The sequence below is a fragment of the Lutjanus erythropterus genome, chromosome 15 (genome assembly GCF_056507025.1).
Source record: "Lutjanus erythropterus isolate fLutEry1 chromosome 15, fLutEry1.hap2, whole genome shotgun sequence".
In the NCBI taxonomy this organism is placed as follows: domain Eukaryota; kingdom Metazoa; phylum Chordata; class Actinopteri; order Lutjaniformes; family Lutjanidae; genus Lutjanus; species Lutjanus erythropterus.
The window spans coordinates 9,233,762-9,249,338 of record NC_139331.1 but is presented as its reverse complement, the minus strand read 5'-3'; the positions used below and the strand labels follow the sequence as shown (position 1 = coordinate 9,249,338).

At 41.0% G+C, this 15,577-nt stretch overlaps 1 protein-coding gene across 1 annotated transcript; it reads right to left on the bottom strand.

The window, feature by feature from the left end:
• Nucleotides 1-5,736: 5,736 nt before the first annotated feature.
• On the bottom strand, nt 5,737-15,330 carry mcm3 (minichromosome maintenance complex component 3). The gene is made up of 17 exons (XM_084737680.1): nt 15,149-15,330; nt 14,726-14,838; nt 13,938-14,146; nt 13,157-13,287; nt 12,791-13,029; nt 12,601-12,709; nt 12,356-12,509; nt 11,327-11,458; nt 11,013-11,221; nt 10,746-10,920; nt 10,527-10,653; nt 10,225-10,375; nt 8,868-9,008; nt 8,669-8,778; nt 8,464-8,537; nt 6,671-6,773; nt 5,737-6,491 (listed from the first exon to the last, which is right to left on the bottom strand). The coding sequence occupies exons 1-17, from the start codon at nt 15,221-15,223 to the stop codon at nt 6,293-6,295; spliced, it is 2,451 nt and encodes an 816-aa protein (XP_084593806.1). The 5' UTR covers nt 15,224-15,330; the 3' UTR covers nt 5,737-6,292.
• Nucleotides 15,331-15,577: the final 247 nt, after the last annotated feature.

Sequence of the window (15,577 nt, the reverse complement as noted above, 5' to 3'; positions counted from 1 at the left end):
AACTCTGTAGCTCTTCTAAATAAAGCTAAATGAGAATTATGGTTTGAAAATGTGTATTTTATTAGCATTACAAGAACTCTTAGCAACTTTAAAAAATAAAATGACAACTCACTATGACTATGCTGTGAAATGAAAAAGCATAATATTTTTTTACTCTTTAAGACGTCAAAAATTTCATCACTAGGAGGTTGGCCCATTGCAAGGGTTAATAACCAAGAGTTTGATCTTTTAAAATATATTTTCTCAGCATAATTGAAAAGTAAAGATCAAAGCTCCCTCAAAATATGATTTTGTCCCAGTTCTGAAGAATAAGTGTGTGACCTGTGAAACGCATGTATTTGAAGCTTGAAATAATCACAGTGAAGTAATTCACATGAGCTCCTTGCAGTCAAACAAACCTTAAATATCACAGGCTTGCAGTCTATGGATCCTAGAGTGCCAACACACACATTTCAGGAGGTCACGGGCTACTTCAACTCCATCCGTCTGGGTCTTTCTGCAAGACTCTGGTGGCAAGACACTCAGTTCAGGTGACCCATCTCTGCCAGAAAGCGTGTAGGAGTTGTGTTCTATTAATTAGCAACAGACACAGCAGAGTCCTCTGGAGTGACGTAAAAGTCGCACAGATCCCGATATGACTGTTCAGACTGAGGTTGCATTGCAAAATGTCAGACCTGCATCTGATTTAGGAGCTGATATGAAAGTGGTCCAAATCAGAATTGAAAAGATTAGATTTCATGGAATTTGTGCTGTTCACAAAAAAAAAAATCCCAATTTGAGTCACAAATAAGAAAAAAAAAAGAGAGCACTGTATTTTTTTTTCTTCAGTGTTGGGCTGTTGGAACTTCAGAATTCAGTATTACATAGTTCTCTGTCTTTTCATGTTTTTGGCAACTACTTTCTAAATGTATATCGTGTTTAGAATAATTTACACAATCTTTAAGCCACTTTTGCCTGGAAGTTTGAACACAGCAAACTCTGTGAAAACAGCTGTATTATGTCTTCTTTGTGTTACTGTCTGAAAAAATATTGGCGTGACACGAGTTCACTTTTGGTCTTTGCCAACTCTCAAGAGAAATATCTGCCCCACTATGTTTACAGCTCGCTAACTTTGTCTGTGTGCTGAGCAGGTTGGTTTATAAAAGCCCTGAAAGCAGCTGCCTGTGTAGTCTGAAACTCTGGAAGTGACACTGATGAGACCGAAACAGGACAGTAAAACTACAATGCATGAAACAAAAAAAAAGAAAAGCACTGAAAGATGCTGAAATGCATGGCTGAGAGGAGCTGCAGACTCAGATGATAACTATCTGTGGGTTTGTCACCACAAGTCATTAATTTCACATTACTCATTATTTAATCCATTGTTTTTAATTCAGTGCATATAAGCAGTGTGCCACCTACTAATTAAACACTGTGTCCATATGTCCCAGGGTGAGAACAGTCACATGGCAGTTATTTAACTATTTACACCCATCCCCCTAGTTTAGCTCTAAACTTTTGAGTCCCCTTGTGAAACTAGACTTTAACTAGACTGTTTTTGTTTTTTTGTTTTTTTATTACTAGGCTCTTATCAAGGCAACAAAACTAATTTTAACTACTGTTATATTTAAGAAAAGCTCATGGTTTGTCTCTGCCATGCAGGTGTACATAGCCAGATTGGCTATTTACACCATGGATGCAAATAGTATTGTTCGCTATGGACACCTGGGTGCTCGTCTCTGCTATGTTAGGCTATATACACCTAGGTGTAAATAGCCACACTGGCTATTTAGATGCCAGGGGCAAATAGCATTGATGGCAACTGAAACCCAGATGCTTGTCTCTCCCATGCTAGGCTATATACACCCAGGTGTAAATAGCCACACTGGCTATTCCACCCATGGTGCAAATAGCATTGGTGGCTACTTATACCTAGATGCTTGTCTCTGCCACACAAGGTTGCCACACTGGCTATTCCAACCAAACAATATTGTTAGCTACTGACACCTGGGTGCTAATAGCATGTGCCGAAGTTTAAATCAGTCTGATTAACTGATGAAGATGCAGAATAACAACGACACAGCTTTTAGGTTTTACACACAGTGAGCGTCTACTGTAAACACTGTGAGCAAGTCACTCTGCCTATTTTTATTTTTCGGGTGAATTCAACATGAATTGAGCTTCTTTTTATGTTTCAATGTTCTTTTGCCAAATAGCACTTCCCGTTCCCATTTATTTCCAATGACATGCTCCCACACGCTTAGTTCTCAGTCAGCTCTACAGTCTGTTACATAAGAGCCTTATTCCCCTAAGGTGAAGTTTGACATGATACCAGGTGACAGAGTCAAGTTCCAGATCATTTATTTATGTAGCTGCTCATCACAAGCTTGGGGCAAAAGACTTTACATCTAACTGATCAATAATCAATCACAGGACAAAATGAGTGAGAGAAGAAAGCAAAGCACAAGACACAGAATATTAAGTTAGAGAGAGAGAGATTACAGCCCAACACAGGGCTGTAGGTCCTCAGAGAAGACAAGTAAAATGTTCTGTGGTGAACTTATGAGGTGGAAAATATTCTGCTGCAGTGGTATGCAGTAAGATGTAAGAAATCAGTTGCTGCTGACAGATGCTTATATGATAGATGTTTATTTATGAGTAATTTAGTTGGTTTGAGAAGGATGAGAGTGATGGTTCAAGTTTAGTATTTTATGATAACTGAACTGATTTGCTTTTGTGTGGCTCACATGAAAATAGAAAGTCAGCTACAGCAGCAGTCAAAGAATGCAGGCGGCGGACAGGAAATACTTTCACCTCATCTTCTCTACTTCTTTCGAAGAGAAAGAAAAAGAATGATAAGTTTGCAAAGATTTTGTAACAAAACATACGATGAAGTTCCCCTTGCAGGAAATGCATGGGAGGATGAAACACTGACAATCTGTGAAGCTCATTGAGTTTCTGTGGATGTAGCAGTACAATAAGTTGTAATCCTCTAATGTATCTACAGTTACAAAAAACAGCATTGCATAAGTTGAAAATGGCTGCCATCCACTGCCTTAAATCATCCCAAGTCTTGCAAGGCTGAAGCTGACGCAACGCCAACTATTTGGGACTGTTCTACATCATGAAATTTCTACTTAAAAAAAAAAAAAAAAAAAGGCAAGCTCTCAGATTACAAACAGTGCTTATTGTCAATATGCTGATCAAGACTCATCGTTTACAGGAGTTTATACTCATTTTTGCAATCCCTCTACTTAGTATTTTTCAATTTTGCCACTTGGAAAAGCAGCACAGCTGGTTTTTGTACAGACTTATTAATCAAGGTATAGTGTGTTAATTAACAAGTTTTACAAGTATTGGGTAGCAAATTTTGTTACCTGCAGAAAGAGCCAGGCTAGCATGTTTTTATGCTAAGCTAATCTAACCAGCTGCTTGTTGTAGCCTCATGGTGACTGGACAGACATGAAATTGGTGTCTGTCTTCTCATCTATGCAAGAGAACAAATAATTATTTTTCCCAAAATGTTGAACTATAAGGGACAAAATGAATAAATTAATTAAATACAGCTTCTCCACCTTTGTTTACAGGCATTAATACCATCATTCACATTTTTGATGCTTTAGAGGGCCATAATAACAGGGTTTGAATATTTTAATTATTCAAAACAGTTGTCATGGCTGTCCTGAGACCCAACTGTAAAAGAAACTAAAACTAAACTCAGCTGAGGTGCAAGAGGAGAGGAAGGCGCGGGCTGTAGCATTTGATACAATATTGATATGAGTCAGCCGTGGGCGTAGAGAGCTCATGTATGTCGCCTTATGTCCTGGATGACGGTGGCAGTGGTTGCTTGCTCCCTGTGCGTGGTTGGTGCACTTAACACAGATAAGTTACATAACGCAGCCGAGCTTGCAGAGACGCTACGCGGCCTGACCACCTGAGCGCGATCATCTCAATCATGCTCGACCTCATTAACTATTAATTGGGGTAAAGACATGGAAAAAGGAAGGCGGAGGCTGAGCAGTGTTTTTCAAACTAGTGAGGAGGTGTACGATGACCTGTGGGACCTGTCTCCCACACAAAACGAGGTCTGGATTCATTGCGGGTTTCAAATAAAATGCCTCTTGTAAACACAGCAGTACAGAAGCAAGAAGAGGTTAAATCATTTGAGAACAGCTCCTCTGGGAAATCAGTGCCCCAGCATCTCAAAACCATTTTTCCAGCAAATTTTTGTAACAAAAATAAAACAGAGTGACAGTTGGCTGGCAGAAAAACTTGGGAAATCACAGCACAAATTTCCTGGGATAGAGCAAGCAGAGATTTTCCCAGAATGTACATTAAGGAAGGAATGAAGTAACGTGCTGTAACATAGCATTCACTTTTGCTCTGTGTTCCAGTAACAGTTGTGCAACCCTGCTACACACAGTCAGCTCTCTCCTTTCCTGTGCTTAGATATGTTGTGCTAAGAAAACCACATTTTGATGATGTTTAAAAGATATTGTAAATATAACAATAGGTTACAATGTCTGCTAAAACATCAAAACTAACTAAAATTGTTAGCTAGTTAGTTATGTCATTAGGTAGCATCTTGCTAACACTCAGGACAACTATCACCTATTCTTGAGAACTGGGACAAATCATGTCCTACCAAAAAACCTTTGTAAATGATTAATACCAACTCTAATTGCAATTCTTTGGTCAACATTTATAAGTTAGTTACATAAGTTAGCAGCACTTAGTTAATCATATCACTGGTTAGCTAGCTAGTTGGCTAGAATTTTGCTCACATTAGCTAAATAAAGATGTGGATATTTTGGCACTTTACAGGTCTCTTTTTGACCGTTCTCAAAAATTGGTTCTTTAACATAGATATGCTATGTGCTGGGCTGGCTTGAAGTGCATTCTTGGACAGTCCTATTATCAGTTTATAAGTTGTTTTTCTGACTTAAGTGTGTTCATGAGCTTGTAAGTTGTAAAGTGCCATTTTTAAGCTAACTAACTGGTTATCAGGGTTAATGCTAATAAATGTTTCTAACTGATCCGGGTCACTATGTGGACAGCTATTATATGTGAGCAACAAAATTGATGTGCAACACGTGAAATAATCCGTTATAAACAACCAAACATCCACGACATTTCTGCGTATGTGACGTCAGACAGCAACTTATGTAATATTTTTCTGATTATTTCAACGTCACACAAATGCAGGGTGTTGCTGCATTCAAGACAACTTTGGAAGTCGAAATTTCACAGTTGGAATTTACAATTTCAGACCTCCAATCATTCCAGGTTCATGACACCAAAATTAAGGAGAAAAACATGGCTGGTTGTTCAAAACTAATGAGTTTTTGTTTTTTTTTTGGCAAGTATACACTCAAACCCTCAGCAGTACAGCCTTCTTGCATAAACAACACAGGGAACTACATGAGGAAACGGAGGATGTTATACGTTGTATGGAACTTAGCACTGGCGACTAAAGTTTTACCATTTGATAGTATGCATTATTTTAGGTTTGCATGGGTGCTGCCATTGATGTCAGAAAAGGGCTTCTTCATAAAGTCTTCACAAGTATGAAACTCCAACTTTGAATGGTTCCATCAGAGGTCAGAAATGTTTGAGTTCTGAACCGTCTGGAACGCAGCATTAACACAAAAAGTTGACTTGAGATTCTTTCTGACAGGTACCTAACTAACTTATTGGAGCACGGAGCAAAAAAAAGGGGTGGGGTTTAGGAAGAATCAATTACTTTAAGAACACAAATAGTTTCCCAAGCATTACATTTATTTTTTTAATACACAACTATGCTTAATTTCAAATCTTGTCTTCAACTATATACAAATCCAGACAACAGACGTGTCGGTAAAACTACTTTATAATGTCCTTATGATGGTGCAGTAATGCACAGTGGGTTTCACACTGTAGGGGCTGCAGTCCCCTCCTGCCTTCTACATATGAACTGACATGTTCAACAGTCTGCAACATAAGGACATTATAAAGTCAAATTACCACAACTGAACACAAACAAGTGCATAAATGCTTAAAACTTAGATCTTTTTGCACTGGTTTTGCTTGCAAAAAAGAGTTTATGGAACAATCTGCACCATCGTGGATCCAAATCCACCATGAGAACACATTTTCAAAATTACTGGTGCCGTTTATGGAACTGCAGATTAGAGGTCAGAGGTCTGACTGCATTTTGAGAAAATTCTAGATGAAAAACAGAGGCGAGGTGTCCAATATGTACATGTGAATATAAACCACCGTTTCTTTCAGAGTCCATGCGATCAGTTTCATTAACTGTCCTCCTTCTCCTCCCTCAGATGAGGAAGATGATGTCATCTGCCACCATGACCTGGTTATCGTCCTGCATGCGAGCCAAAGCGGCGCGGACCTCTGGCTCCGAGAAGCGGTTCTGACGCTCTTTGTTGATGTCGTCCATCAGGGTCTTCATCTTCACTGACTGAGCGTGAGCGGACTGGAACACTGCGAACAGCGACGACTTGAACTCCTTCAGCCTGGAGGAGGAAACGGATTTGATCACATTTCACAGCACTGCAGCGCCATAAAACATCAGGTCTGTGCAACTTCCTGACAGAAGCGGGGAGTTATTTACTCAAAGTTATCATCCCTTGAAGTTTGTCAATAATCTCTTTTGTAAACAAACACTGATCATTATGTGCACTTCATCACCCACCTCTCTGCAGAGAGCTCAGTGTCTTCAGCCTGTGATGTGGCGTCCATGGCCTCCTCCCCCTCCTCTCGCCGTGGCTTGACAGGTTTTGGGGAGCGTGCCTGAACTGAAAAGGAGCATAAAGAAGCGATGTGAGAACTCAAACACAAAGAGAACACTTAGACGTGTGCTGTCATGGCAAGAGAGAAACAGGATTTTAAAGCCCCTGCAAAGTGTTTCATATCAGCAAAGACAAGTTAAAAAAAATCAACAAATATGTTAATATAATGTTTTTAAACCCTTGGCTTTTTTTTCTTTGTTACTGGATGTCTTAACTGGATGTGCAATTAGTTATTTTTAGAACAGGTGGAAGAATTACTCAGATTACAGCAGTTATTCCCATCCTTTTTCTTTAAGGGACTATAAGTGAGTAAAGTGACGGCCCTTGACTAAGGGACATGTTGAGGACATTACATATTATATTCAACTGTCTGCATCATGTCCTTTTTAAAAATTTTAACGATACTTAATAGGCTTCTTTTATGATAAATTAAGGAGTTTCTTCTCCAACACTGCCCAGTGTTGTTTTAGTTCTTTGATTGTTTTAAGTGTGCATTTTCAACTTCCAGGTGCCATAATTTCATGGTAAATACATGGTAATTACCAAGTAATATGTGTGAAATTTCTTAGAAATTATCCACAAATTACCCCAAAATTTCATGGTTAATTATGTGATAATTAGCAAGTACCGTTTCATCTAATTGGGGGTAATTACACAGGAACATTTACCTGCAAAGTACCCTCAAATTTTATGGTAAGAATGTGATAATTCACAAGTATTGCGGGATAATTTATCAGAAATTTCAGTTATTATCACAAATTTATCATGAAATTTGGGCTAAATTTGTGGTTAATTTCAAAGAAATTTCAAGATATGTGAAATGGTAATTACCACCTACCTGCAGGAAATTAGGGGGTAATTTCAAATGTATTACTTGGTAATTACCACCTATTTAAAAAACATGGGAACTGGTAATTGAAGCATTACCTGCATTTTTATAGCTTATGTTCAGGTTGAGATTTTTTTTTTTATCTACACTTAAAAATAAATGTATACAAATGATTTCATTTTGTTTTCTTCACAGAAATAAGGACAGTGTTTACATATAAGACAACTGCACACACTTTTTTTTTTTTTTAATTCTTACACCCTTGAAAAATCAGGACTGATCAACCCATCATAAAGCTTTGGTGACCCCTAGTGGGGGCCGTGGCTCCCAGGTTGACAACTGGTAGATAATAGTATATAAATATGACCAGCAAATTGTTTTTAAAGCACCAAAAGAAAAGCTCTTTCTGGTCAAGCTCACTTATTAACAGTTTTGCAGGTTAATCTGTCACAATGGATTATATTTTAATAGCTGATTGGGTGTTTTGTATGTGCAATCTTAATCTGCAACAGTAACTACAGCTGTCAGAGAAACGAAGTCTAATATCTTCCTCTGAAATGTAATGGATGGAAGCAGAAAGGAGCAAAAAAATGGAAATACTCAAGAAAAATATAGGTACCTCAAATATAAACATACTGTACACTTTCCACTACAGATTTTCAGAATAAGTTGGGCAAATGCAATTTTTTTTTTTCCTGTATGTCCACAAGACTCTAAAATAGTTTAAAAAGAAGGGACAAAACCTGTCCAGTGGTAAACAGTAGATGTCCAAACACAAAGTGTGTTCAGCTGTGGGTGTGTGTGTGAGTCAGTGAGGATGTGACAGCAGACTGCCGCAGTGTGTGAAGGTCTTTAAGTGATGCTTACTCTCAGGGACGTCCTGCTCCTCACTGAAGTCATACGGGCTGTAGGGCTCGCTGCTGTGAGAGCCACGTCGCCCCCTGCAGGACACACAGGATACTGTTATTACTGACTGGCAATAGTAACAACATTTTAAACATCTGCAGCTGTATATTATTATTATCTGCATTCTAGGAGATGCAGAGTTGGGGTTGTAAGTGTGTATCTGTACCTCTTCCTGGCAGTTTTCTGTGAACGCTGAGTGGACGCCTCCTCATCCTCTTCCTCCTCTGAACCAGAGTCCCGCTCCTGTCTCGAGCGTTTCTTCTCCTTCTCCAGAACCTGCAGAGGAGAGCGCACACCCCAGGTATCAGCTTCCATTCACTTTACCCCAGGGCAAAAACACCATCACTCCGCTCTTCAGTACAAACCTTTTTGAAGTAGGCGAACTGGACGAGCTCCACGGCCACCTCAGAGTCCTCCAGCTCCACGGCTTTGCTCATTCGGGCCTTGGCGTGAGCCGTGGACAGACGGATCAGGGTCTCGAGCGTACGGGCCGTCACTGGAGAGGTCTGAGGAGGAGGAGGAGGAGGAGGAGGAGAGGGAACAAGGTCAGGTCATCAGGTAGCAGCAGTTGTACATGTGCATGGTTTCTACTGAGACACAACTGGAGCTCAAATCATTTGTGTCTTATAAAAATAAATGATTAATTGTGATTACTGCAGCAGATACTGCATTATGACTCAATTTTAGTAGGAATTGTAATATTTCATTTTATTTTCAAGCACCTTTGTAGCACCATAATGCTTCATTTATAATTGTATGTTGGGACACTTTATCAAAAGTTGCAGCTCCAATCTTTTAATTTCATTTTTCTTTTTCTCATTGTATTTCTTAATTTTTTGCTAATTTATTTTGTTATTTTTTATTTATTTTCCTCTCTTTGCAATTGCCTTGTCTTTATATATTTATTATTATTAATAATAAATAATCAGGGGTGGGGTTGCTGGGGGTTACGGTGGACAATTGGGGACATTATAGCCTGAAAAGAAAACCTGGAACTGTACCATTTCATGTGCAGATCATTGAATAAAATGTTGGAATTAAAAAGTTTGAACTCTTGTGATTTGGGTATTTACCTTGGTAGTATTATGATTTGGATAATATTTTGATTAATTGTTCAGCCCTAAAATAAACACCAAATTGATTGATTTATTGTAGCCTAAGCTACACAGTAAGTACTTTAATTTTATAATTCTAGTATTTACATATTTTTATGCCAACACTGCTAACCACTGTTACATGTTCTTGTATTTAACAGATTTTTCTCAGTGGGACATAGCAGGAAACACACAGGCATAATCTATAACATCAATTTAGCTTTCCACTAAAGGCCCTGCACATGAACAGGTGTTTTCAGCTCTTCTGGCTGACTGGTCTTTTTCACAGAAGACATTTTGACGTGTCACAGTAATAAAAATAAAAGTGTAAATGATCAAATGAATTCTGTTTAGATGCCTGGCATTGTGCCTGCTGACTCACTGGTACATTTGAACACAACAGAGCCATCATTAATGTTATTAGTAACACCTCTTCCTCCAGGGACAAGTCAAAATATCTGCTGGGAAAAAGTCTCTGAGGTCTCCGCTCAAGGCAGGGAATGCTGGGAAACTGACAACACCGAACTACACACACTGATCAGAATGATAAAAGCTCAAGTTGTCCCGGTCTGTGTGTATTTTCAGTAACCTCTCGTGTTCGTATAAAGGTGCGTGTGTTGCTGCTCACCCTGGCGATATCGGCGCCCATCTGCTCCTGGCTCCTCAGCCTCGAGTACTCCTCTGCGATGTGATTGGCTGCCTCCTCTGTCAGCACGGGTGTCACAGCCTTGGCGATGTGGATGTACTTCCTCATGAACTCCTTACTCACGATCTTATCCCTGGAACAAAGGAATAATTTTACTCTTAAGTTATTCTCTTAAAACACAAACAGTCGCCCCGGTGTGTACTGTACTTTTCACGCAGGACATTTATTAGAAATAAAAAGATTGATGTTTATAATCCATGCCAGGACAGATACTGTGTGCATACTTCTTTCTCTTGCTTCCATGCAGCAGGTTGTTGTGTTTCTCGTAGATCTGCAGCTCCTCCTGCTCCTCTGCGACTGCGTCTGGGTCGTCTGTGGCCAGGATGTCCACTGTCCCGCCCAGAGTCATGGCTGCAAAACAAAATACAACATTTTAGATATTTTTAAACAAATACCAGCTTATTTAACAGAGTAAGGTTTGAAGAAGTCCCGATGGTTTGTACCTGCTCCCTCCTGCTCGTGGGGGTCACGGTAGCGGTGCATCCTCAGCACGTGATCTGAGATCTCACGGTCCTGCTCGGGGTCCATCTGGTCCAGCACGATGAACAGCAGGTCAAAACGAGACAGCAGGGAGTCCTGGAGGCCGATGTTCTCCATCGGGGTCTTATACTGGTCGTACTGCAGAGAGAAATAAAGCCGTCAGCTGATAGTTAGCCATATACATGTTTTGTTTAAGTGGCAAAGACATTCCTATGATATTCGTTACCCACCCTGCCGTAGACGGGGTTGGCGGCCGCCAGCACGGAGCAGCGGGCGTTGAGGCGGGCGTGGATGCCGGCTTTGGCGATGGTGACGCGTCCCTGCTCCATCACCTCGTGGATGGCCGTGCGATCCATGTCGGACATTTTGTCGAACTCGTCGATGCACACCACGCCGCGGTCGGCCAGCACCATGGCACCCGCCTCCAGACGACGCTCACCTTGAGGAGAAAAATAAAACATCTGATCAACAGACTAGTTCAACACAGAAAACTGGCAGTAAATGGCAAAAATGTTGTTTATGCAGTTCTACATGTGTGTCGTACCCGTCTCCTGGTCAGTGGTGACTGCAGCTGTCAGACCCACTCCGGAGGAGCCTCGCCCGGTGGTGGGGATGGCTCTGGGTGCTGTGTGGAGGACGTAACGCAGCAGCTGGGACTTTGCCACTGATGGATCACCTGGTGAAGGAGAGAGCATCATGAGGTATCTGATATCAGAACTGGGGTAAGAAAGTAATTGTTGGCGTCACCAGGCCAAAGTTCCACAATAATCTTGAAAGGGACAATTTGGGTCAGCACGTCCCCAGTTAGGAGAAGCAGAGAGGGGCACCGGTACAGAATGTGGACAAGGACAGCAACACTAGGTATTTTAGCTGACTTAAAAAAAAATCTGTTTAAGTTTGCACTACATTTAAAATATTTTCACCACTTTACTTTGCCATCAGACAGCCTTTCCAACAGGAAACAGCCATCATATGAGCCAAATATAGCTTACTCTAAACCAACCAAACTCCATAGGAAAAAATCTGTAATTTAACCTCACAGAATACAGGAGTCTGCCAGGATCGGTTAGTTTGTTTGCATTAGTGTGTGACTTTGCTGAATCTGAACTGACCTTTAAAAACACACAAGTCACACAATATCACAAACATACTAACCGATCCTGGCAGAGGTAAATCGGCAACTCCCCTATTCTGTGAGGTTAAATTACTGTTCTGGCCTATGGAGTTTGGTTTGTTTGGAGAGAGTTATATCCAGCTTGCGTAATGAAGGCTTCCCGTCAAGAGTCTATCTGATGACAAACTAATGCGAAGAAAATATTCTAAATATCGCATACACTTAAACATTGATTTTCTTTTGGCTGGAACTTTTTTTTAAGTGGTCAAACCTGTCAACAGCATTACAATGCTTAGCTTCCATGCTGGTTCTTCTCTCTGCCTCTAACTGGAGGCTGACCGCCGCCATCCACTGTAGATAATACACTGACTATGGATAAGTACCTCATACAACCTAATTTCAAATAATCTAATCTCTCTTTAATCGCCATCTCCATGAATGCAGAACAAACTGTTGTACCGATGAGCAGGATGTTGATGTCTCCTCTGATGCGTGATCCGTTCTCCAGCACCTTCTCCACGCCACCCAGCAACATGCAGAGGATGGCCTTCTTAATATACTCATGGCCGTGGATGCTGGGAGCCAGGGACTTAGCCAGCTGATCAAACACATCCTGAGCAAAATCAGAGAGGAGAAAATTAATTTCTTCATTTAGAGAAAGTTTTTACATATTTGATTGGACTGAAGAAAGACTGGAGCCTCACTATGGAGCGAGAGCGGCTGAAGTTCCTGATTTTGGCGACATCGTCGGCTGAGAAGAAGGGGGACACTTCCTTGCTCATCTGTTTGACGTGGCAGGCAATCATGATGGTCCTGAGGAGAAGAGGGTGGAACATGAATAATAAAGAACAAAAGGAAACTCAGCAGCTGCAGTACGCGTTTATCCCAGCTCACCTGAACGTGCCGGACGTGAATCCTCCCTTCTTGCCCGGCAGGCAGCGGTATGTCCCGATGACCTGCACCCTGTCTCCGGGTTTGACCAGGTCCACCAGGTCGTTGTCCAGGATGATGTCCACAGAGCGGGGCAGCTGGCCGGCAGGGGCTTTCTCTGGCATCTCCTGCACCGTGATGGTCTGGTGGTCCTTGTAGATGGAGAGACCAAACTCTGTCTCCAGGGGGTTGTTCTCCTCATCCTGACAAGGGATGAGAAACAGCAGGAAAACATGAATAAAAAATACCAACCATCACTGTTTATTTGGGTAACAACGGCATTCAAACACCTGAAAAGTAAAAAATAAACATCTGGGCTCCTGTAGTTACCTTGGTGGGGTAGATGGCACTGGAGGGGAAAGCATCCAGCGAGGTCATATCAGTGTATTTCCTCTCCATTGTCTTCTTGGTGGCAGGGCAGTAGTGGACGCTGCGCACGACTTTAGGACGCACCAGAGAACCTGAAGAGTGAGAGGGAGGCATGATACACATGTTCTTAAAGGAACAGTTCAGATTATTTGAAGTGGGGTTGTATGGGATACTTATCAATAGTGTCTACCTACAGTGATGCCCGTTGACGTGACCAGTTTGGAGAAAGAGTCCTAGCATCGAAGCTAAGCAGCATAGGCACAGTACATTGTACAGGGTCAGTAGCAAAACGTGTTTTAGCCAAATAAAAAACTGAATAATAGTTTAAATGTACACTTTAGAATATTTTCACTGCCTTGCCTTGTCATCAGGTGGCTTCTTTTGGCGCTATTAAATAAGCCAAATACTAGACAAAATCAGTCATTTTATCTTACAGAAGGCAGGGGGTCGCTGGTCCGCCGCTGCACTGTGGTTTAATTTTTTTGTGTTAGTGTGTGACTTTGTTGAATCTGAAATACATTTTTAAAACACTATAGCCACACGATAATACAAAGAAACTGAGATATTTTCAAGTGGCTAAAATACATTTTCCTTTAGGTAACACACTGACTATGGATAAATACCTCGTACAACCCACCTCAAATAATCTGAATTATCCCTTAGATGTTGACTATGAGGGGAATGATTTTGAAGCAAAGATCAAGTGCAAAGCAGAGTCCAAAGACAGGGAAAATCAACTCACACTTGGTGATGATGCCCTCCACACACACCATGCTGCCCAGCAGGCGGGAGGTCAGAGTTCGGGGGGTGACGTGTTTGGAGCCGAAGCTGCCCTCCAGGCCGATGTAGAACTCCTCGTACTGCTTGGCGTAGGTGGCGTCAACAGAGGCTACCAGGTCCTTCAGAGCCAGCTGGAACGCCAGCAGCTCCTCAAAGGCATTATTCATCAGTCTGACAGGAAGGGCAGGAAAACATTTGGGTTACTCTTTACAGTTTTTAATAGTTTTGTATATGGCTTTTTTCAGTTTCATTATTAATTCAATTTTAGTTTCAGTTGGTCTCTAGAGTTGAGTTTCTATTAATGACTTATATTATACCTTTAATAATACAATACAAACAACAATTTGTGATGACAAGTTTATATTTTATAAATTGCTTTAAGTATGCAATATCATTTCAGAGTTGTAGTCTAGAATATGAACCTGAAGTATGATGTGCTCCTTTGTGTTGAGAAAATTCTTGCTGTAGGTAAATCTACCTAACAGTATATAAATAAGTTAACACACAACTGTAAAATGGTACCTACACATTAAAGCAGCAGTATTATGAATACAAAATCATCATAATTAATGGTAAATCACAAACTTTATTTAAGTATGAGTGCTTTTACTTTTCATAATTTGATAATAAATTAAAAGTAAAAGTATGCTTTTGTCTGCAGAGTATTTTCAGTGTGGTATTAATACATTTGCTTGAGTAAAGGAGCATATCAGACAGTTTTCCTGCACAGACAAAGAGTCTCCTCCTTACTTTGCAGCTCGGGCCTCGTTGCGTCTCCTCAGGTCGTTGATGTTGACGATGAGTCGAGCTTTATTTTCGCTGATCATGTCCCGAACTTTGCTTTGGTAAATGCCCTGGTCTTGCTGCAGTAGACAGACAGAGGTTCGGTGAGATTTTTTTTATCATCTCTCATCGAAAACAAGTCGATAATAATTTCACTGAGCTCCAGAAGAAAGACAGCTAACTAAACACATTAGCAGACTAAAAACAGACAGAACTGTTGCACCAAGCTTCACGGTAACGTGTAGCGTTTGTAAACTGGTGTTATTTAGATGTCAGCAGCGATTTTTCTGACTAAATAATCAAATGAAGGGTAGTTCTTTTGTTGTGACCGCATGGTTTCTCATTTCACCTCACAACAGGGTTAAATTCAAGAATAAAAGTCAGACTTACGTCGTCGTCCAGAAAGTCCAGGTAGTCCCTCCGAGCCTCTCTCATCTCCCGGTCATCTACCACGTCGGTTGCCATTGTTACAGATTATTTATTACAATTTTTAAAGTGTTAAAATATTGCACGGAGTTTGGTACGGTGTGTGTCAGCTGCCGTCAAGCCACACAACTGAAGGATTTTCGCGCCACTGCGTGCCGGGTACAAGTAAAGCGTGGGACCGGATTGGTCAGCTCGCCACGTACTCTTTTGCATAGTCGGCGGGTAAACGTGCAGCCGTCCAATAAGAGCCACCGTCACACCACGTGACCCCGCCCATTTCAAGAACTCGCGCGAAAATGGAGCAGGAAGGGGCGGATTGATAAAAGGAGGAAAAGCTGAATATCCATGTCCTAACCGATTTGTCCAGGAGATGGAGACATAACCGGGGACTTG